The 11,506-nt window shown below is 32.7% G+C and overlaps 2 protein-coding genes across 2 annotated transcripts in view; one reads left to right on the top strand and one right to left on the bottom strand.

Annotated features, from left to right (window-relative positions):
* The window catches only part of LOC108766841 (BRCA1-associated protein), a 13,965-nt gene extending 8,877 nt beyond the window's left edge, over positions 1 to 5,088 (top strand). The window contains exons 4-6 of the mRNA XM_018516372.1: positions 3,060 to 3,378; positions 3,754 to 4,178; positions 4,375 to 5,088. Coding sequence (XP_018371874.1) covers positions 3,060 to 3,378; positions 3,754 to 4,178; positions 4,375 to 4,740 — 1,110 coding nt within the window. The 3' untranslated portion in view covers positions 4,741 to 5,088. The remainder of the gene's footprint in view (positions 1 to 3,059; positions 3,379 to 3,753; positions 4,179 to 4,374) is intronic.
* Positions 5,089 to 5,123: 35 nt separating this feature from the next.
* Positions 5,124 to 11,506, bottom strand: part of LOC108766840 (uncharacterized) — a 10,949-nt gene continuing 4,566 nt past the window's right edge. The window contains exons 4-7 of the mRNA XM_018516371.1: positions 7,553 to 7,729; positions 7,151 to 7,312; positions 6,482 to 6,731; positions 5,124 to 5,500 (exon numbers count right to left, since the gene is read on the bottom strand). Coding sequence (XP_018371873.1) covers positions 5,268 to 5,500; positions 6,482 to 6,731; positions 7,151 to 7,312; positions 7,553 to 7,729 — 822 coding nt within the window. The 3' untranslated portion in view covers positions 5,124 to 5,267. The remainder of the gene's footprint in view (positions 5,501 to 6,481; positions 6,732 to 7,150; positions 7,313 to 7,552; positions 7,730 to 11,506) is intronic.

The raw sequence follows: 11,506 nt of genomic DNA, 5'->3' as shown, positions 1-11,506 counted from the left end.
TTTGAGAGCTTGAATGGGAAGTTCTGCTGCACCCAGCGTACTCTCCAGACTTGGCACCGTCGGATTACCATCTCTTCCGATCGATGCAACACGCACTTACGGACACACACTTCTCCAGTTACAACGAAGTCCAAAAATGGATGGATAAATGGATCGCCTCAAAAGACACCGCGTTCTACCGTCGTGGGATTGCCCTGTTGCCGGAGAGATGGGAAAAAGTAGTAGAAAATGGAGGAAGTTACTTTGGTTAATGTATTCATTCATCTTCCCTTCGAAACAAATCGACTTTCGAGACGAAAAAACGATAGAAATTAAGTTTAACACCTAATAATTTCACTTTTTTGTATTTCTCTGGCTAGCGATGTATTTACGTCGTATCTTTCGTAGTTATATATTAAGAAGATGACTTCCTGTGTAAAAATTTTACCACGGTGATGTCTTCATCTATTGGAAAAGCACCAAACCAGGATGCGCATAATTACCCGCTGTGCATAGTTTCCCCACTTTCCCCTAAATAATAAATACAATATACGGCAAGTAAGAGTCCAACATATAAATTTATATTCAACAACCAAGAAATTACAAATTTGAAGTTATTATATAATTATAACAACTTATTTTGGCCTTAAGATTAGGCCCTCTTCAGATATACTAAACGTAATGATGTTACAACATTAAACCAGTATTGGTAGTCATGGAATTCGATGTATATATATGTCAAGAGACTGGATGAAAGTTGAACTGAGGAAACGAAATTACTCGTCAAAACATTGGAAAGGTTGGAAAAGATGCAAATATATTACTGAATCTCAATACAGATATTTATCTTATATAGTGATGGGTTACTCTCGAGGGTTTATGCTCTGCCAAAAATTCACACCGAACTGTCAGTTTAGTATTATTGTGTCATATATAGGCAGTCCGTTATATACCTTAGCCTCCTTTCTACATAACATATTATAATTATTGAGTCAATTCCAAAAGCGGAGAGCTATATAAAAAACAGTTTCCAACTTGTTGATAAACTAAGAGGAATGTATATATATATATATGATAATTATGAACTAATTTCATTAGACGTCGTATCACTTTTTACGGACATTCCGATTGACATAGTCTTGGAATGTGTTAATAACAACTGGAATTTTATATAAAAAAATGTAATTTACTAAAAACGGAGTTTTTGATTACATTTCGCTTAATTTTAGATTCTACGTATTTTGTATTTGATAATATTATTTATAAACAGAATTTTGGCACGCTAATGGGCTTTTTTTTGTCATCTATCATTGCTGATTTGATAATGCAAAGATTAAAAAGAATAGAATTGAGTTTATTTAATGATCATGTTCTTTTTTATTTCCGATATGTCGATGACTTATGTGCTGCAGTTCCATTATCCGAGGTTCTCACTTTTTTTTGAATGCTTTAATTTGTTTCACCCACATCTCCAACTCACCTTGGAGATTGAAGGACATTCATTACATTTTCTAGGCGTCCAAATCATGAATTATCATTAAAAACAATCTCGTAACTTTGGATTAGTATCATAAACTTGGTTTTTCGGGTAGAATTTTGAATTTTTTCTCCAATCATCCATTTTCTCAAAAAAAGGGGTAATTTTAAGTTTGGTGAATAGGGCTATTTTACTGTCAGATTCAGAATTCCATGAGAAAAATGTAACACTAATAATTGACATTTTATTGAATAATGACCATCCACTAAAACTCATTTTTGACACAATTAATAAGAGACTAAAAAGCATCAAAGTTAGAGATGCAGCGTTTGTTGATCGAGTTAATGATAACGAGGATCCATCGGTTGTTCCGATCATGGTACCTTTTATTCCGTTCTTGACTGAAAAATTTAATAAGTTTAATAGGAACGATATCAAGGCATCTTTTTTCAGTTCGAATAAACTACAAAAATATCAAAGTACACAAGGATCCTCGTCCTCACTTCTCGAAAAATAATGTTTATAAGACTAAGTGCAATAATTGTGAGGTATCGTATGTAGGACAGACGGGGAGGTAAAAACTCGAATCTCGGAACACCGAAATCATATATGCTGGAACACATCTTCCCGTTCCGTTATAACTGATCATAGAGTAGAACTAGAACGTGATTTTGATTGGAGTAATGTTGAAGTCCTTGATGAAGAACCATGTTATAATAAACGGTTAGTTTCAAAGATGCTACATATTAAACAACAAAAAAACAGCCTTAATCTTCAAACTGATACTTATATAAAGTGTATATTCCGATTGTAAACAAGGTCTGACTTTGCATTACCAAGATCACATTCGATAGATTATTTTTCGTTTAGTCAATGTGGAACCATCTCGTAACAGTCACACATCTCTAATTTTATTCCGTGACTGATTTTACATCTTTTCATACAATTTATTTTTTATTCATTGGAGAATTCATTTTTATATGGAATATGACTGTTCCTCTCATTTTGAACTACGGTTATATATAATTATTTATAATCACACTGACTAATATATTCTGACGAACATCGTACCAACGAAGTATAATAATTCTTCCTAATAATTGGTGAGTGTTCTATCGAAGTGACGTATTTGCTTGCTTCATAATTAAATATAATTAATCTAATTTACATTTGTATTAGAATATAATGAAGTTCCTTTCAATCGGTCTTCCAATCTTTTGGTGAGCAATTTCATTTCCTCAGTTCAACTTTCATCCAGTCTCTCGACATACGTATACATCGAATTCCATGACTACTAATACTGGTTTAATGTAATAATATCATTGCGTTTAGTATATCTGAAGAGAGCCTAATCTTAAGGCCGAAACATGTTATAATCGATTATTATATAATAACTTCAAATTTGTAATTTCTTGGTTGTTGAATATAAATTTATATGTTAGACTCTTACTTACCCTATACTGTATTTATTATTTATTGGTATAAAGAATCCTTTATTATCATTAATCTAACTTTGACCGATTATTGGGGTTTTCTATCATATTTATGTAAATTAAAAATATGTTATTCAAAGTAAGATAAACTTTTATTTTATGCATTTCAGAGCGCAGCAAGCGAGTTCTATGAAACTTTCAATGGTGCTCCCTACAACTCTCTAGAACCAGATGTGGTTTGTCACATGGTATTTGTATCCCGAGTCGAAATAGGGAACAATGGAATGCCCCTGAGTGGACACACAGAATTGCCATCATGTCCCGTTTGTCTTGAAAGAATGGATGAGAGTGTGGATGGAATCCTGACGATATTGTGCAATCATACTTTTCATTCCAGCTGCCTCGTTAAATGGGGTGACACATCCTGTCCAATTTGTCGATACGCTCAAACACCAGAGCCATTGGCAGATAGTCGTTGCATGGAATGTGGTAAATGTTTATCTAATTGCTTTGAATTGTTTAAACTTGAATTTAATTTAATAAAATATACAATTTTTTAAAAGAAATTTTAAGAAATTACTTAAAATTGTTTGATTAAATTTTACATTGTATAATAATATCTGGCACATTTCGCATTCTTTCAGAAAAAGACATGGTTGGAAATGATTGGAATCTTCGGGGTGATACCGATTGATCACGACTCGATTGGACACCACCAATCACAGCGACCGGTGCTTAGGAGCTCTGTAGTCTCAAGCGCTGTGAGTGGCTTGTGTCCAATTAAGCCGTGTCCAACTGGATGCCACCCGAATCTTCTGTCATATTAGAGGCCTCTTTTAATATGTTTTGCACGAATTTCTTTAGTTGCAGATGCCAGCAATGATGCTTTATGGATTTGCTTGATCTGTGGTCACATAGGCTGCTCGCGTTATCATCAAGGTCATGCGTTTGAACACTACCGAGATACACATCATTGCTACGCGATGCAGTTAGGCAATAATCGCGTCTGGGATTACGTAGGCGACAATTTTGTGCATCGGTTATTACAGGACAAAGATGGTAAAATGGTAGAAGGTGGCTGCTCAACAACCAAGAGTGAGGGTGCTGCTGTGGAGGATAAGGTAGATTCAGTACAGTTAGAATTCACATATTTGCTAACGTCACAGTTGGAAACGCAACGACAATACTATGAAGAGAGGCTTAATCGTTCAGAGCAACGTTCTATAGCAGAGCTTACCGAGCTGAGAGATAAATTGGAACAAGTGCTCGAGGAAAATTCACAGCTCAAGGTACATAAAAATAATAGTAAAATGTATGTATATTACCTTGTCTTCTTCTTTCCCTCTTCCCCTTTTTCTTTTATCTTATCCTTATTCCTCTTTCTTTCCCTTCCTTTTTTTTGCTTTCTTATTTTTCCTTTTCTATTTTTCTTAACTTTACTGCTTTTAATTATACTATGAAGAAAATATTTCTTTATTTTAACAGAAACAATTTACGACGTTTAATCGCGATAAGCAGACGTTGGACAAGCGTCTACAATATTCTACCAATAAATTGGCACAAATTCAAGCGGAATTAACAGAAGAAAAAGATCTGCGAAAAGCTCTAGAATTAAATCAGACTTCGTGGCAGGCAAAATACAAGACATTACTAGATGAACTGTCCGCCAAAGAAGCAGAGATTACTGATTTAAAAGAGCAGAATCGGGATCTTATGTTTTTTCTTGAGGCTCAAAAACAAATTGATGAATCCGTCGATCGAGATGAGATCACTACTGGTCGTATTGTTATTCCTCCAAGCCCTAAAAGCGAGAAATCATCCGGATCTCGCGGACGTAAAAAAAAGCATTAACTAGATCAAAAATTGGAGGACTAAATCCAAGAATCATGAGACCTGGAGGCGATTTCTCTGAAAAGTGAGGCCAAGAACCTCTTTAGATCCATCGCGCTAGAAGAAACAAAAGAACTTCATCAAAGATCATTAAACACTTAAACTTCAAATTCTTTTGATCTATTTAGACCTAAATCTTTTCCAATTATCATTTGAGAATTCTTTTCATCAATATGCAAAAGAAAATGCAAAACGCAATATTCTGAGTTAGAAGAACGATTATAGTGAGGAAAAAACGTCATACATAAAAAAGAGTGTACTGAAGTTAATTTTTAAAATGTGCGAAGAAGAAATAATCTAATTGTTACGATTTTATCAAATTATTGTTTATTTTTTATTTAATTTACAGATATGCTAATATAAGTTTAAGATTATTGGTTTTTTACTACATTAGTGCATCTCTATTGGATTGCAATATCAGAAGCGAGAAATTATATAAATTTTCTTTATGTATTATATTTCAAAATAAATAAATTATTTCATATATCTCATATAGTCTCATCCTGCTTAAATCCCGGATTATCACGAAATTGATGGGAACTCAATTGTCCTGGTGGAAAAGTATGATCGTTCGAAGATCTCAAATTATCAGCATTATCATAAATTTCATACGATTGTCGAATCTGTGTCCTTCTTTTTTCTGCTAAAATTGTTGATCGCCTCCGCTCAAAGGCATTAAACGCACTTTTCGGCATTTGCGAGGACATGCGTTGTGATAAACCTGTAAAAATAGACAAAAAATATTCGAAAAATGTAATAAATAAAAATATATATAAAAGTAATATCAAATATAGTAATTGATGCCATCGCACTGATCTAGGAGTGTATGATATGTGTAACATTGTTGCTTTTATGCTAAAATGTTACATGATTTAAAATATAAAATGCACGCTATACTATACATTATACATGCACTGTCCAAATGTATTATCTTTGTGTTTAAGATGTAATATACAAATGCAAAATTACAAGCAGAGTTAATATATGTTAGAATGATTTTAAAAAATTGAAAACTAAATTAAATACTTATTGTTAGTAATAAAACCAACGTCAATTATTAACTATAATAATAAATAAATTTTATAATGTTTTTGTCTTTATCCTTATCGGAGAGGAAAGCGAAATAGTTATTGAATTTATAATATATAACAAAAACTAAACAACATATATATTTTGCTACAATATTCAAGTTATATTTTAAAATTCATTGTCAATGTGAAAATTTATAGTGTACATAACTTAAATTAGATTTTTAGTTGTGAATTTTGGAACACAACCCCAATATGTTTAAATTTTTCAATCTTCCTATTTTATTTTTTTTCTAATATTTTATCATCTTTTATTTATTAGTTATCTTCAGTTATTACTTCACATTTATTTTAACTTTAAAAAACAATTACGTTTCTGCTACACTATCCTTTTCAAAAACGTGAACGTAAACAGGAAATAAGAATTCAATTTACTATTATACACAACATTGTTTTATAAAAGCTCTTAGAAGTATAAAATCGAAACAATATTGCTGTCTGTTGCTTATCCGCGATATTTAATATATAGTCGAATCTTCGTATTTTGAATTCTACATTTTTCCTTTTTTCTTCTCTTGTGATACTGGCCCAATTTCATTTCATGTTTAATATTTAAACAAGTAAACAATAATACACAAAGCACAATTTCAAACAACAATTAAAAGCAATTATACCTGAACTTGGATCACGAAGCTTTCGTCGAAACAACTTTTCAAAGTTTCCTAATATCTTCAATGATCTCTTTGATGATCTCTTTGATGATCTCTTCGAATTTCCCGGTAATTCATGTACATTTCGCTTGCTAAGAGAAGTTACGGTACTTCGTCTGAGTTCAAATATCACGTCGTCCTCCGCCATACATTGAAGTATCTGTGCTATCTTATTAGCATGTTTTTCGAAAACGCTGTCTTCTGAAGAAGTTATCTGATAATAATAAGAAGAAACGATAGAAAGACACTATGGGCATTTTCTAACAAAGACACAGACACTATATAACACAGTGAATCATTTCAGCCTTGTTTAACGTAGGCAAATAACAAAGATGTAATATTACACTGTGTCTGACTATATCCTTGCTAAAAACACCTTATAATCGTAGAAAAAAAATTCAATTTTTAAGGAATTTCTTTATCGCATCCTCTCAAAATAAATTTGTATTGTATTTCCAAAAGTTTTCAATAAACTTACTTAAAGAAAATCATAGAGTTAATATAATTTATTTTTCACTATATGTATTTGTGATGGATGTGATTATATAATTTATCTTTTACTATATGTATTTGCGAAGGAAATAAAAAAGGAGTTTTATATTGGTGAATGTTCTTTTTTTTTTTTAATATTACCTTAGTACAAGAAGGAAGTTTCGTATTAGCAAGTACATGAGAAAACGTATCTAATCGATGAAATAACATAGCGCAGAACTGGATACCTAATATACTGACAAATGCGACGATAAATAGGCATCCTATCGGTTCAAGTCTTAAATATTCTTTTGTTAAATGTACCTATATAAAATTGACACATGTAATTTTAATTATTTATATAAGGTTGCAGTTTCAATAGTTATATAATAATTTAATTACCAAATTATTAAATTTAAGCAACACTTTAAATAACTTTAGAAATAAACAAGTTGAATTATTTCTATTTGAATTGTAACATTATTAAATGTAATAATTGTATAATAATATGTGAAATTATTGCTAACGAAACATTTAATAAAATTATTTTTATTATATATTTACCTCATTTTTTTCTGAATAGTATGTAATATTGTACTTCATTCCAAGTGGCCATTGCAAGTGCAGTCTATCTTTGTTTAATTGCATAAGGAACACAATTAGTACAAACAAAGCATTTAGCATGAAGAATTTTGATAAATATGCATCACGACAATTGATCAGTTCTTGAGTTATTTTGTTCTAAAAAGAATATAAAAATAAGGAAAAAAGAAAGAAAGAGAAATAGAATAGAAAGAAACATTCAAATATCTTGATAACAATAAAATTATCATCTCATCGTTATCTTAGAACCAGAGACCCAATACCGTTTGATTTACTGGTAACGCTATTACAGTTACAAAACTGAATACCGAAATAGTGGAATATCGTAATCGGCTATACCGAAATAATTTCAGTACTCATATATTGTTACGATTATCGAATACCGTTATAATATCGTTATAATACCGATATTAATATCCATATCGTTATAATACCAAGTTTGTAGAAGCAGTCACACATCATGAGTCAATTTTTTAGCGAAATTAATTTTATTAAAATGTTTATAAGAATAGAACGTAATAAGGAATATATATATATCATAGAATAATAATTATAACATATAACATAGAAGTAATTCAAGTAATAGTTTATAAGATATAATTGGAAAGTAGTTTATAATATAGAATATTAATATCCTCTGTCCTAGATATCTTAATTGTATAGTGGCAAAATTTTAGAAATGGTTGCAACGGACTACGAGAATGTCATCAACTAATTCTTTTGAAAGATTAGATCTTAGCGGGGATAGAATGAATTTTAAAGCGGAGAATAGACGTTCTACGCTGACTTGTGTAGCCGGAGCGGCTAAAATAATCTTTGAGAGCTCATACAGTTCTGGCATCGCTAATTATTTGTTTTCCCAAAACTCCAAAATGCTTTCTTTGGTCTTTAGCCTTGGATGTTTTGCATGGGTTTCAAGGGCATTGATAATGTTTTCAATAACAGTTGTGCATTTGTTCCGACGGCGTCTTTTTTTCTTTTCCGCGTTTCGGAGCAATATCTCCATTTCATCTGCATCCGATTCCTCATTACCGGAAACTGCTGTATCAGATGTTGTATCGGCGCTTGTGTTTTTTCTCACTCTCTGTATATGAAGCCATATCTTTCGAATATAAATCGTAGCTCTCGTCGTTTCCTGCGCGGATAATAATACACTAAAACGGGTATCCATGAACATTCCTGCGAGAAATGGTTCTGATTGAAAAAGTTGCTTTTCTCGGGCTTTCATTGCTCGCACTAAGGCTTCAGATAATGTTGTGCCAAACTTTTGTGTGCGGAGGATACAACATGTCCATTCTTTGTATAAATCCCCGAAAGTCAACTGTTCACGTTGTAGATTTTTAGTGGCTACTCTGCATGGCGTAAGAGTTTGGACAATACTTTTAATCTCTGTCCATGCTTCTTGTGGCATATGAAGGCTCTTCATTGGTCTCGCAGATATCACGGAACTCCAGTAACCGCTCCAACATATCAACTGTTGAGTTCCATCGAGTCACGCAATCAATTATTGGTTTACGCCGCTTCATTGCTTTTAGTATCCCCTTTAATGTCGGCGTTCGTAATTTTTTCACTAATTTACGTGCATTCTCAATTGTTTCTCCCAGAGCACAACTTTTAAAAGCATCACCTATGGCCAACTGTAAAGTGTGCGCCGCACAGCTTATTGACCGTACATTGTACTCAGGAGAACTTATTGCTACGGGATGACCAGTGTAGTTTCTTACATTTATTTCTGTGTCAGAAGAACCTTCCGCATCAGCGGAAAATTCATACGGTTCTGACAAAACAATATCAGAAAAATCATCTGATTCATTCCATGTTACCATGTGTGCATCCGCATCGTCTTCATCAGAATGTTCTGTGACATCCTCCTCTTGAATAATATCTACGAGCTGCTGGCTACCCAACAATTTTATCATTTTTTGCATATTGGACGCGTTATCTGTCGTTATGGTGTAAAGTTGATGGATAGATATACCATACATATTCAGTATGCTCAATATTTCTAATTTAAGAGCTTCCGCTGTATGACGTTCTGTCATTTCCACAACGGCAAGAGTTTTTAACACTATTTTCTTATTGTATATGTACTGTAAGTTTACACCTAAAAAGGAGCGATCCATGCATGTAGCGCAATCAACTTTTAAGCTTACTAATTTACCTTCAACTTCTTTGGCAATTATATCACGAATGGATCGTGCCCGTTCAGTGACAGCTTTTTTTATTTTTGCAGCATTGACGGTAACAATTTTGTTTGTGCCAGAACCTGGAGGTATCATCTTAATAATGTTCTTGAATGCTATATCATCCATCAGAGCAAAAGGTCATCCATGCACAGTGACAAGATTCACACATTCGTGTACGACTCGCTCTTCACGTGCGCGTTTTCTAGGGCTTCCATCTGATGGATCATCAAAACAGGAGGATGTATCTTGGAAAGACTCACGCTTGTATTGTTCATTTTTCATCACAACGGTAGTATATGTATTTCCGTGATTTTTCGAGAGGTGGGATAGCAGGTTTGACGCATGATTGCCCTGTACAAATCATATTTGTTAATATTTGATAACGAAGCTTGCGGAGATAGATTTTGAGCAGAGACTGCCATCAATTTTTGATTGCAGAAAGGCAACAAATTGTGCACAGAGTTTGTATTATCCGATATTGTCAGAAATATGACAAAAATTGCTAGACATGCTATGTCTATGAGAGAATCAGAACCTGTCTATAGTTTTGTAGTCAAAATCTGATCAAGTTTTTTGCCAATTTGACCTCGTCAAATTGTTAACATTTTGCTATTAGGATAGTTATTCAGAGATGTACGATGTATGATAATTCGTTATGTACCCTTACCTTCACGTCTACTTTACAAATTGAGCATTTGGACGTTCTCGCGATTCTGTCATAAACAAAATAGCCGTGGACAGCATTCACTTTTGGTCGACCCATCATTACGTTCTGCTGATTCAGATAATTTCACTTAACCGTCGATATAAATAATAACCAACCAATATAATAATAATAAAGTAAACGAAGGTTTATTAAACTTTAAGGTTATACGCGCTACTGATCAGATTTAGGAAAAAAAAAACAATGCCTATGATCAAATACAATCCGACAAACTTCTTAATTCCGAGCGTTCGCGTTTTTTCGAGCGATAACGCGGAAGCAGTAAGCACACATTAAAAACTGGTGACTCCGGTTAGGTACGAATTGTATGAGTTAATCTAATAATCGGTTTAGCATCCCCTTAAACTAAAACTTTTTCATCACTGTAAACACAAATTTTACGAAGTGACAAATTACCCCTCGAATCATAATAATTATTTTATTTTGAAAATCAAACATAATTTTATATGAATTTGATCCTTACTTGAATTAATCCGAGGCAATAAATAAATAATATTATTATTTAATAACGTTGATATCAATATAAAACCGATATTATACCGGTATTCGAACCGATATACATATATCCATATCGGTATCATGTTTTATCGATATTTTATCATTTCGGTTTGCCATACCGGTATGAAAAAAAAACCGAAAAACTATCAATATTATTTCGGTACTTCGTTATCGTTATAGGTCTCTGCTTAGAACATATATGTATGAAACTTGGATAGCTATTCTTCAATGTTCAACATCATGTAATCACAAATAAAATATTATATGTGTGTGTGTATATATATCAAATTCTTTTCTGTCACATGATATTCTTATTGTTCTACGTTTGTTATTATCACACTCAATAAACTTATGAAGCAAAGATGGATATCTATTCTTTTCATATATTTCAAATATTTTATAACGTACATATGTATTGCTCAGATTGATTAATCATGTTTGCGCGCGCGCACGCACGCTGTGTGTGTGTGTGTGTGTGTATTAAAATATCAGGGTTGGGGGGGGGGG

Source organism: Trachymyrmex cornetzi, unplaced genomic scaffold, assembly GCF_001594075.2.
Source record: "Trachymyrmex cornetzi isolate Tcor2-1 unplaced genomic scaffold, Tcor1.1 scaffold636, whole genome shotgun sequence".
Lineage (NCBI taxonomy): Eukaryota > Metazoa > Arthropoda > Insecta > Hymenoptera > Formicidae > Trachymyrmex > Trachymyrmex cornetzi.
The sequence above is the reverse complement of the archived record's forward strand: the minus strand, read 5'-3'. Positions and strand labels throughout refer to the sequence as shown.